This window comes from Morone saxatilis, unplaced genomic scaffold (assembly GCF_004916995.1).
Source record: "Morone saxatilis isolate NCDOM2014 unplaced genomic scaffold, NCSU_SB_2.0 Contig0, whole genome shotgun sequence".
In the NCBI taxonomy this organism is placed as follows: Eukaryota; Metazoa; Chordata; class Actinopteri; family Moronidae; genus Morone; species Morone saxatilis.
In genome coordinates, this window is record NW_023339650.1 from 14,470,832 (window position 1) to 14,482,895 (window position 12,064).

Sequence of the window (12,064 nt, forward strand, 5' to 3'; positions counted from 1 at the left end):
AAGGTAGTGGTGGTGGGGGGGGGAGGCGATGACGCAGCCGCCCCCCCCCCTCTCTCCAACTCGCCCACCTACGTGACAAGTGAAAAAGGCATGCCTTTCGGATTCATGAATAAAAAACCGAGTGGAGTTAAGTTCACAGGACGCAGGAAAGTTCTCCGCAGACAAATGTTTGGCGCTCTTCATTCCGCCCATGACCGAGTACACGTAGAAACCCCCGAGAACTGAGCCGCGCACTCGGACCGAGCACAAGGAGACTGAAGAAGAGGCTTCTCCGAGGGAATAGAGGAAGAGGAGCGGAAGGGAGAGAGAGAGACTGAGATAGAGGTCCTATCTCACTCTCCCAGTTGAGGTCTTCAGCGGATCGCGTCGAGCCTAACTGGTAAGAGGAGCCACTTTTCTGGGGTTTTACGCAGCGTAAAAGTAGGGAGCGATTGAAGGAGAGTCAAGTTTTTGCTTTTATAAACTATCACAGGTGTGATGTTAAAGTGGCTACATATTACAGGAGACAGTAGAATCCACCTGAATGCATCAAAGAATTGTTCTTACGTGTGACTGTACCCCTGTTCACTCACTTAATGTCGTTTTGTTTTTCTTTTCGCAGCAGGACAATGTCTAGTAAAGCGACTTTAGCCTTACTCATCTATGGAATCATAATGCATTACAGCGTCCACTGCTCACCTGTGGGGCTTAGCTTTCCCAGTGTTAGGTACGTACACTCTTACTTACCGTTAAAGTGTCACTTTTCAGGTGTTGGTTTTGTCTCTTTGAATTCAGCAGCAGGGTGCAGGCTAAATACCATATCTGGCTCACAGTTAGTGGCTATAATAGCCTATTGGATTACTGGATAACATCATCTGACAGCCAGTCCATAGGGCTGCTCACACAGAAATAATTGCGCACAAACATCCACCAGGGAGCGGCGGTAATGTAATTTAGGCTGCTGAGGCAGTGGAGTACAGTGTCTCAATGTGTCCTGCGGCCATTAATCCGCAAATGTATGACTAGATAATTAATAGAAAACGTTTTAGTAGAAAAAAATAAGGCTTAGAGTTCAGATTTTTAGAGAAAATTGCATTTTTGTGCAACCACAATTAAAAACATGTGTGAATATTGTAGCAACAACTAACTTTTGTGGTGGATTATAATATAAAATAAAGCTTCTTTTTTAATTTAACTTCATAAAAAGGTGTTTAAATAGCTCTGTGTGATCATTTCTTTCAGTCTGAATTATTTATTTGAACGCACTGTCGCTCCTCAGTCGCAGTTTGGATAAACGTGTCTACTTTTTTTTTAGACTTGACAGTGAGGTTTATGATGAGGATGGAAATTCCTTACCGTCCCTGGATTATGACAGAGACCAAATGGAAGTGAGAAGCCCCCCGTCTGTGGCTGACGACGTCTACTCTTTGTATTACCCACCAGAGAAAAGGTGACTATCTTCGCCGTTTTTTGAACTTTTTTTTGGTTTTGTTTTTCCTCTCAACGTTGGAGACATTCATGTTGAACATCTCATCGCTGTTAGTCCTATTTCTGTCCACGTATGTTGTACGTTTTGTGTGAATCAATGTAACGTATCGTCGAAATGTTGTCAGTAACTTTCAACACAATGCAAAAGGTTTTGTTTTTTTACTTTAATTATTATTTATTATTTAAAGACACATCATAAAATTAGTCTGTTTTAACTGAATTCCCAGGGGAACTTAGTCGACTTGAATCATGCTGTCTTTAAAAGGATGGACATGAATAAACATCTTCAAATTGCGTGAAAGGAGTAAAATTAAAATCTAAATCAGCTCAAAAACGTCTTTATTACTGTTTCACAATCCAGTTTATGATATTATAAGTGGAATATTCTTCCAAAAATGGCAATTTTCAGCGTAAATGTTGAAAATATTCTGTGGAAATTAATCGAAGAAAACAAAGACACAAAGTGAAACAATCTAAAAACAATTTCTAACTTCCTTCCTAATTAAAACACAGAACATGAGGCCCAATATTACGCCTATAATTGTTGAGATGGCTATTTTTTTGCAGTGCAGCTACTTGAAATTGTTGCCTCTTGCGCTGGGTGTGTGGTGATTTTACTGTGTGGCTATCTATCATCCCAGAACGGAAAGGCATGCAGACGGCATGTTTAATAAAGCCTACAGGAAAGCGCTGGGTCAGTTATCAGCAAGGAAATATCTGCATTCTCTGATGGCAAAACGTGTAGGGTAAGAACATCTTCTTGGTTGTCACCTCTTCTTTAATGTTTTCTGTCCTATGTGCGTTTTGTTTTTTTCTTTTTGACTGATCCTTTAAATGCTCATAATTCACGCTGTTATATGTATGTGTCTGTGGTCCCATTATCTCCCAGCGTGCAGCTAAAGCTGGATGCCCTCGCCCTCTGAATCAGCCTTTATTAAGGCTATAAAATCGTCATGGAGAGCACAAACGGGCACTTGATTGATTTGGGAAGTGTCGTTTTCTGTGCCCGCTGCTGTGTCGTTAAGGCGCAGAGGGAAGAATTAACCCGCACAGGCTTAAATTTATTTCCATATGAATAATTTATAGGATGGAGTCCCAGTGGTTCCCGATGGAAGGGGAGGGAGGTGAGGGAGGGAGGAGAGGGAGGAAGGGGAGGAGGGGAGGTCCAATTACTCTAGCCTTATGAGAAGGCCTATCACATCTTATTGCAGGTCGAATATGTGCCAAATCGTCCTGGGATGAGCTAAAAGTTAAACAAAGGACTGGCATTAAAGGCCTTTGTAAGATCATTTTGCAAAGATTCTTTATGCAAAAATCTTCCTGCAAAATGACACACAGGCTGCCTGCTTTGTTTCTAGACTAAACTAAATGGTTAAATATGATTATTTTCCCTAAAATGCTTCTCAATAAGGCACAGATTGGGGTCTCTGCACAGCTCTACAGGCTGCAGGTCCCATTATCTCATTATTTCCCCATCCCAGCCTTCATTCCAGGAATTTTATTCCAGTGTCCAGGCTCTTCACCTCAGCAACACAGGCGGTAGATACAGGGGGGGGGGTCATGTGAATGTGAATGCATCAGTGTGGTGGTAGTGAAACGCCTCATGTCTCCCCCTCTCTCTCTTTCTCTCTCTCTCTCTCTCTCTCTTCCTCTCTCTTCCGTTCTGCTCTTCGTGCGGGGTTCTCTCTCTAGCACACACAGCGGGGGGAAAACACTGGAGGACAGCTCAGAGCCTCTGTCCAAGCGACACTCAGACGGGATCTTCACAGACAGCTACAGCCGCTACCGAAAGCAAATGGCAGTCAAGAAATACCTGGCAGCAGTCCTTGGGAAAAGGTATAGACAGAGAATTAGAAACAAAGGACGCCGGCTGGCATATTTGTAGCATCCTCCCCTCCCCTCCTGAAAAACAAAAAACTTAAGTGTGTGCAGCCCCAGATGAAGTCATTTTGAGATCTGAACAATCAGTGGATCGCTTTTGTGTTCTTAAACATGTATTGGGTATGTATGAAGTTAAAAGCCATTAAAAAATTAAACTATGGTTTCTCGCTTATTAATAATATTGGTTTGTTTATTTGTACTTTAAAGCCACTTGGGAGGAGCAGCATATATGCTACGTTTGTGGAACCCAATTTTTGTTCATTCTAACAGAAAAAAAAAAAAAATAGCCTCTGATTTATGTATTTCATTAGATTTACTTTTTTTTGAGGACTATTTATTGAGGGAGGACAATTGTTCACATTGACGGGATATATGCTTCCAACAGCCCTGTCTTTTAAAAACATTCAGTGAAAAATCTATCGATTTGTGATTGAAAAAAATAGTTTAATAAGACAACAGATGTATTGAATGCTGCTTTTTGGTAGAAGGAATTAAGAGTTTAGTTGTCTTTATCCACAACAGCCTTGAAAGACATAGGTTTTCACCAAATCCTACAAGACATTAGACTTTGCATGCCGGTGCGCGGACGGGATGAGTTGAGGGCATTTAATGGGAGACTGGCTGAAGACACGTGTCTTCCCGCGCGAAATTTCCGGTGAGTTGTTCAGGCTCTTTCCTGAGGCCGTTGGTCCCTTCCGCGGGGGCTCTCATGCCCTCGCTTTTCTTCTCACCTGTTAACTCTTAACTTGTGACTTGCTCCAAAGACACTTCAAAACCCGAGCTGTCTTGCGTTCCACCTCATTTGTGCTCCTGTCAGCTCTAGAGTGCTCACAGATTTTACCTCCAATCACCCTGAATCGCCACAGATGTGGAGACGTCGTTGGCATGTAGACGGATATGTTGATACATATCAGTTGTTGATTGATACAAAACAAACCGGATTCTCAGCATCCTGGTTTACGGATTGCCAAGAATGATGGATTATGATGATTAAAAATTAGAGAACATATTTAGTAACTCTGGGTTTAGGACCAAGTATGAGAGCCGCTGTTTGCTTTAAGAAAGCTGTTCAAAATGCCAAGTTATCGCATTTTTCAAGTCTAAAATCCCAAAGTCTGAGATTGGAGACCAGAGTACTTTGGAGGTTTTTGCTTGTCCTTTTCGTTTCCGCAGTGTTTACAGATTAGCTTACACCTTTTGACTTCATGTAAGAGTTGCCAATTCTCGTTTCTATCAAACTGGTTTTCTATGGTGTGTTGGGAAACCTCTGTATTCTGCTAAGGGGTTTTCTCATGTCTCTCTGCCCATATAATACAGTATCCGACTAACATCTAAAGCACCGTCAAGCAAATAAAAAACAAAAAACCCAACCAAGAAAATTGATTACGTTGGTTACATGGTAAACTTGATCCATTGATTTGGTTTGCTTTCTGAGAGACATTACGAGGGCAGTTTAACTTTTGTGTTTGTGAACCTTCTGGGTCGTTATTGTGCTTCCCTCTTTCTGTCATGTGAACCAATGTGAAAAAACTACAGTAGATTGCATTATTAAAGTAATTTGCACTAAGCCACCGCAATCTGTTGCAGAACGACTGGCGCAACTAGGATTGGTTTTGCTTGCTTTTCTGACTTACTGCAAAACATACCATTCCTGTCACTTTCTGGATGTTGTTTTGTGTTCTGTTCTCCTCCACTGACATTTCTACACAGCTGTATGTTTGAACTTTGTCTCCTTCTTGAGAGAATTATCTGGAGAAGGTGGTACTTTTACTGCCTGGCAAGAGGATTCTTCAGGATTCATGCTTTTTATCTTAGGCTCTGTTACTTGACCATTTGTAACCCACTGTAAGATGTATAATGGAGAGGAAAAAAAGATGTGGATTGGACATTTAAGTGGGTCCTTTTTTCTATTATCTATCTGTAGGCGTGGCCACAAAGACCGCCATAACTGACTAATTGACATAATCACATCAATTTAAAGAAAGAGGAGGATGACATGCCAAGTACACAAGAGGAGAAAAAAACAAGAGAGACCATAAAAGAGAAAGGAAAAGGGTGGCCTGAATACCAAGAACAACACTACATCTTCTAGACCAGAAATAACAATATTCACATCACAAAAGTACAGGTAGTTGGTGTCTTCACTGGTCCCCCCCCGCTCCTTCCCCCCCTCCCCCCGTCTGACACTATTACCAAAGATTTGTGAGGGAAGAATACACATTTTTTTTGCAGGAAAAAAGGAGTTTAGTTGTCAAACAGCAGGTAAAGTTCTTGCGATCTGTATTTACTGTATCAATCTTTCTTTAATTTTGCTTCTGCCTCTAGGCTTTGTGACGCCAGGAAAGCAGTTTGCCGGCTGTCGGTGCCTTGCATCGACTTTAAAAATCGCCATGAAGTCCACAGGATGTGTATTTAGTGGGCTACAATGCTGCGCACATTCATCAGCTTACATTTTTCACCCTTTTGTTGTTGTTTTTTGTGTTTCCACAGACGTTGATTAGGCTCCTTTAGTTAGCGTCCACTTAGACGTCAAGCGTTCTGCTTGCACTGGCTTTTCTGTTGGGCACCTTTGTTTTGAGGAAGGAACTTAGACGTAGAAGTTTTTGTGAAAATAGCGGCAAGGGATCAGTTTTCCCGCTTCTCCATGAAAACAGTATATTGTATGATAATGAAAGCAGCCAAATAGCCTTACTAAAAATGAATAATTCTTCAAAGATATATATATATTATATTTATTGTTGTAGAAAGGTGAATATTAGATTACTACTTTCAAATTGGCGATCTGCGCAAGGTCAAAATCAATAAATGTTAAAAAATAAAGTGTTGTAAGGATTTTGTATGAATTAAATTTTTTGTAACAACAAAATTCCTCTTAATCTTTGGAAGGCCAATATTCACGATAATCTTTAAGTTAAGGACACCATTTAGGAGGATGGAAAAGGAGGGTGATAAAGACCAAATAACTGATTATATTATGAAGATAGACCCACCCTCGACAGGATGTTACATAAGAAAGGAGAGATGAACAAAATTAAGAGAAAAGTCAGCATCACAGAGGGAAAACATTAGGAGCATGAATGACACACAATCAGATCAGACAAAGCAACATACTGCAAATTAGTCTCAAAGCACACATGCACACACCTACTAGCTGGAAAAAAACCTATAAATTCATGCTGAAATAACAAAAATAAGTTTCCTCTCTTCATCGGTGTGGGTGTTGTGTGTTGTACCCATGTGGACGGTCAATAACTACAAGATGTTGCAAAATAAATCAGCAAACCACAGAGACAAAGGATAAGCTGGTGAAAAGGAGAGCAAGAGATCCAAATCTCTGCCCCATTTTCATGGTGACTCAGTGGCTTTGGCGGAAGAACAGTGACACCAGTTGGCTGGGTGTCTGCCTCCCCTCGGGACAGCATGAGTAAAGAGACGTGGGAGGGATCACCCAGCCCGCACCACACACTGCCTCGCTGCACTTTACACCTCTCCAGGACTTCAGCAGTCGCCACCAAAGGCCTGCAGTACTGGTGGAACAGTTGGCCGGTCTCAACTCTGGTACATTCACTTTGTGCCAAAAACAACAATGTCGACGCGTGAAGCGAAAGAGCCGGTGTGGACTGGTTTCAACTCAACATGCACAGAAATGAGGGAATGTATCCACATGTATTAAAATAGAAATATACCTTTTTTATGGCCAGGCTTATATAAAATAATCTGGTGGGAGAAGCCATCTCTCCCCAGCTGGTCTCCATAACACAACCCACATAAAAAAATACACTGAATGCAGTTAATATGTGTGGCTGAGCTCTATTTTATATTATTTTATTTATAAATTATATCAAGTTAAAGTTTATATATATAGATATGCTAATAGGTGTAGGTTGTGGTGCAGCAGCACTTTTGCATTCAGATTTCTCTCACAGTGGAAATGGCCTGCATTTATTGAGAACATCAGTCAATTAATCTATTACCTGATTGACAAATTGGCAGCTATTATTATAATTAAGTAACTGCCAATTTTAAAGCACAGATGTGGGAAAAAGTAATGGGTTTCAGTGAATATCTGCCCGTCTTTGTAGTCTTTTGTGATATTAAACTAAATATCTTTTAGTATATTTGCCAATATTGGCTCTGAGAAATCATACTGTGCACTTTTTTAATGGTATTTGATAATTGGGTAATTCAAAAATGATTCAACAGATGAATCTATAATTGTTATTTGCATTAGTTGTATACAATTTAGCAACAGCAGGAGACACAACAGCATAAGAAAGGCTCTCTTCAATCACAATTTATCATCTCTATTCCGTTCCAATGGCTGTGATGTAAGATGTCTTTCCCAGTATACCAATGTGCAGGTGGGTCTGTTTGTAGCAAGCAGACAAGAGACTTCTTGCAGAGTGTGGCTTTAGCCTTGAAAGGATTTCCCTTTGCAATCCCTGTGGTACACCTAATGAGATGCAAATTATGCTAAAACAAGTTTTAAAAAACAAGCACACATTAACACTTTAACGGTGAGGAAATTTTAGACAACACAAAGAGGATTCACACAGTGTTCACACAGGTTATTCTAATAGCTAACATATGTTGGCTAACATTTGAGGTACTTTTAAAATGTTGCTTTAACTTCAGAGCCCAGATTAAAGCTCATTTTCATACAAAAGCAGCAGCAATATGTTAAATATACACGTTACATGTTATAGATAAAGGTGGAATAATTATATAATCAGTATAATATAATAAAAAAAAAAGAGTTCTTGCTTGTGATGTGACCCATCAGTCCAGTGTGTGTCCCTCCTGTTGAGACCCCAGGGGACTCCCACACTGTGGGTGCAGTAGGTGGCATTTGAAATACCACCGCCCACCCAATAGCCCTCCACCCTCTTCCTTTTCTCCACACAACAGCTTTTTAGATTTGTGTCTGAATCCAAATTACAGTTAATGACCTTAAATATATCCCCCATATCTCATAATATCTGATAATAGGTCAGGACCTTTTCTAGACATTGAAGGCTTGTCTGTACACCCAGCCCCCTCCCCTCTCTGGACCTGCTCTCTCAACAGGACAGGTCTTCAATTACAATCACACGGCTTGCGACTGCGCGTGGTCGCAGCATCACACCGTGATGTGCGGTATGGGATGTCAGACTGAGCAACCACACAAAGCCTGCCATGTCACCCTCCGCTCCCCTGTGTGCGTAATAACCCCACTCTCAGACACGATGGCAGGACTTTGATTTTGTGGCCGTGGCCTCAGCTCTCAGAGGAGTGCAGGGAGAAGATGATCAATGGGAGTGATCTGATTCCTCCGGCCCGTGCCAGACCCTTTCTTAACCCTGCTAACCCAATCAGCCAGTGTTGCCAGGCAACCAGTCCTAGGAGGATGCGCTGGGATTGGGCGGGGCGCCGGTGGCCTTCCTGGGCACCCAAAGATCACGCTTGATATATTTCACTCAAATGGCTTCAGTCTCAGCTATGTTGTCTTTTACTGGTTGCACCAAGTTGCAGGGAGGCGCTGACAGAGGGAAAGAGAGGTTGAGTAATATGCAGTAATTCATTAAAGTGACATAAAAACAGAAGCAGACAGGCACACACACTGTAACTAATGCATCCACAAATTAATCATACAGCTCAGCAACACACAAGACACATTTGTGACCGAATGTACAAAAAGTAGAAACAATTAAACAGTTGTAAAGGAAATTCATTGAAAAGGGAATATTATGCAGCCATTGTACAGCCTGTGAGTCTGCAACAAAAGGTGTTTTTTCCATCCCAGTTATTATCTTATTTGAAGGATTTTGAGGCCTGAAGTAGTCAAAGTATCCAGTGTTTAAAAAAACAACCTAACAAGACTAATATGGCCTAATATTTAGCATGGTTAACGTTCACCATCTTAGTTTTAGGTGTTATCATGAGCTCTTATATAATACACAAAGTTTGAGTTTATTCTCGACAGTTCAACTTTATTCTTCTAATGCAGAATTAAACGACCTAATCCTGCTCTCATTTTTGGTCAAATCCAAATTCGCTATGCTGCTTCCTTAAATTACTCAGGCTCTCTCTTCCACGTTCAACTCCTACTCCTACTCCCACAACCCAAACTCCGAGCTTCAACCCAGGATCCCCCGTGCTCCTTTGGGGACCGTGTGAGTGACAGCTTTCTGGAGGGAGAATCCACATGAAGCTCTTTCATCAGTGCCGCCCCCTGGGCCCTGCTTGACTGACTGCGGCACAGTGCAAAAGTTCAGCCATTATGGAAATCTATTGCTGTATTTACACTGGTGAAATGTGTCATTTCCTTAATGCCAGACCTCTACCAAAACAGACATTGTTATGTGAGTGGACAGAATCTGACTCTGGGTCTGTCACCTTCTACCTTTGTACACAGGGCCTGAGGTGTTTGGTATTAGGTTCTGAGTAGTGCTGCCCAGCTGGATCAAACAGCCCTCAGTTTGACTGGTTTATAAAGGCCAGTTATTGTGATAATATATTTGTATTGAACCTATGAATCACCAGCATTTTGTCCCAATATAACATTAAGTGTGCCAATATTCATAAGTTAAAATGACAAGAATCTCCTTCAGGTCAAGTTGAAAAAGTTTCTAAAATAACTTTTTGACCATTCTTGAACATGGCGAAGTCTCTACACTTGATTCTTAGCAACTCTTTAGGGATAGATATGAAAGAAAAGCACCCTTTCTCAATTAAATACACTATTTATTTTGCAGCTACAGCCTCTCTTGGTCTGGTATGACTAGCAGCTTATGGAAGCTAACATTAGCTAATGTTAGTGGATACATCTGTGTCACTAAAGTTACTTAGCCAGTTTGTTGACTCTGTTCAATTCTGCAACACCTTCTTGCATAACGTATAAACAAATGTTCTTTCTAAAATTTCTTCACAGGCTGGGGAAGGACTGTGGTTATAGCAAATAAACTATGATTACGGTGTGGTTATGGTTAGGCAACAAAGGGAAATATCACTTATGTTTAAATTATGGCACTAATACTTTTGTATTGAAGCTATTAATCTCTTTAAATTCAACTATATGCAGAAAAAGACAATAATCTGATTCATATAAAGGTGAAAAACCTTCGACTAGGCCACCCTCGAACAAGGCGAGAGACTAACTTTTAAATTATAAAAATGCACCTTCTTCCTCTTACAAATGAAAGGTTAAATTCAACAAAATGCAACCTTGATTAATTCAATACACTCAAGGGTACAGACTCAGCTACAGACTATGATCAATAGCAAACATGAGGGAGATTTTTCTGTGCAACAGACATTATGTTGCATTCACATGGATTCAGAATAACTGAATTGCATTACTCACGTCAATTAATACCTGTAGCACATATAATAGGCAACCTACAGACACAAGGAGTAGTCATTATTCAGCTGGAATAGCAGTGGCACATAGAAACCTATGAATCTGGGTGTTTTTATCTGTATATGCAGGCAGCATGTTCTAATTATGATTTTTTTCCATTCTTGTCACTTGCAGTCTACAAGGCTAAATCAATGCAAGGATACATATGTTTTTACATTGACTGAAATGCATCCAAATGACAGAAAGCTCCATCCTCTTTCACTGAGTACTCTAGTCAGTCTGTTCTCTGGTACAAGACAGCAAGAAAACATTGTTACTCCCAAACAGGCTCATGGGATAGGTGTGAAGACTGACCTGAAGAGGCCCATCCTCTCCTAAATCATCCACAGTGGTGTCAAGCTTAAGAGGAGGGGTAGTAGCCATTGACACTGATAGCGACATCATGGCCAACCATTGGCCGTGAAGTTACTGCTGTGGGCCGGTCTGATGAAAATATTCAGCAAGCTTAGCTAACTTAAACTAGCCTACACCCAATGATACACATTTAAATTTACACATTTAGATAGAGCACTTAGCTATATAATGGATTTGTATTTACCACAGTCATAAGCAAACAATGACAGGCTTTTATAAAAGTGAGGAGCTCTATGCATAGACTTGATTTAAGGCAAAACGACCAATATAAGCTATTAAAACTGTCTTTAATTTAAAGAAACATCAGTGAACAATTAATTAAGATTTATTTGCAGGTTTAACAGCTTTGTATCTGGTTTATATGAGTAGTAGACCACATGACTGGTGAATATGTGGCATTTGAGAAAAGGCCAAGCAGCTGGCAATTTGTTTGCAGTAGTCTCAGTTACAGAGTGTGAATGTGTGTGTGTGTGTTTTGTGTCTCTTAGTCTCTCTGTTAGTGTATAGGGAATAGAGAAAGCTGACAGCTGTTCTTGTTAAGTGGTTGAAATGTCTTCCTTTTCATCCCACCTTCCTAGCTGAGGCATTAAGTGCAACATCATTGAGAAGTTGTCAACAAAGACCCATATCTAATTATGAATTTGCAATATTTTTATTTCCACATTCTTCTTAAAATTGTACATTTTCTGCACACACACACCACATTTCTCATGTTTCTCCTCCACCTTCCTCTCTCTCTCTGTGGACAACGTAGTGTACATCAGAGCCCAATTAGCATTCTCCTGGCTCAGACGTCATTGGCAGTCTGGGTTCAGAGGCCAGAGGTAGGGGAGCATGTACCTGGATTTGGACAGAACGCTGTACTCATTATTGGGCTGTCAGCTGACCCCTGATGTCATTTTCCTCACATCATTAGAGCTACTGTCTCGAGGCTAAACTGAGAACTCACACACACACACACAC

The 12,064-nt window shown here is 40.8% G+C and overlaps 1 protein-coding gene across 1 annotated transcript; it reads left to right on the forward strand.

Moving 5' to 3' along the window:
* Positions 1–98: 98 nt before the first annotated feature.
* On the forward strand, positions 99–3,444 carry adcyap1a (adenylate cyclase activating polypeptide 1a). Its single transcript, XM_035651959.1, has 5 exons — positions 99–379; positions 602–706; positions 1,295–1,429; positions 2,109–2,213; positions 3,169–3,444. Exons 2-5 carry the CDS (start codon positions 609–611, stop codon positions 3,350–3,352), a joined length of 522 nt encoding a protein of 173 aa, XP_035507852.1. The 5' UTR covers positions 99–379; positions 602–608; the 3' UTR covers positions 3,353–3,444.
* Positions 3,445–12,064: the final 8,620 nt, after the last annotated feature.

Bases quoted from the DNA above. Each gene is read 5' to 3' on its own strand.
- adcyap1a (XM_035651959.1), top strand. From the start codon at position 609: ATGTCTAGTAAAGCGACTTTAGCCTTACTCATCTATGGAATCATAATG. The intron at 707-1,294 runs GTACGTACACTC...CTTTTTTTTTAG, and splicing joins CTTAGCTTTCCCAGTGTTAG to ACTTGACAGTGAGGTTTATG. The intron at 2,214-3,168 runs GTAAGAACATCT...TAGCACACACAG, and splicing joins CTGATGGCAAAACGTGTAGG to CGGGGGGAAAACACTGGAGG.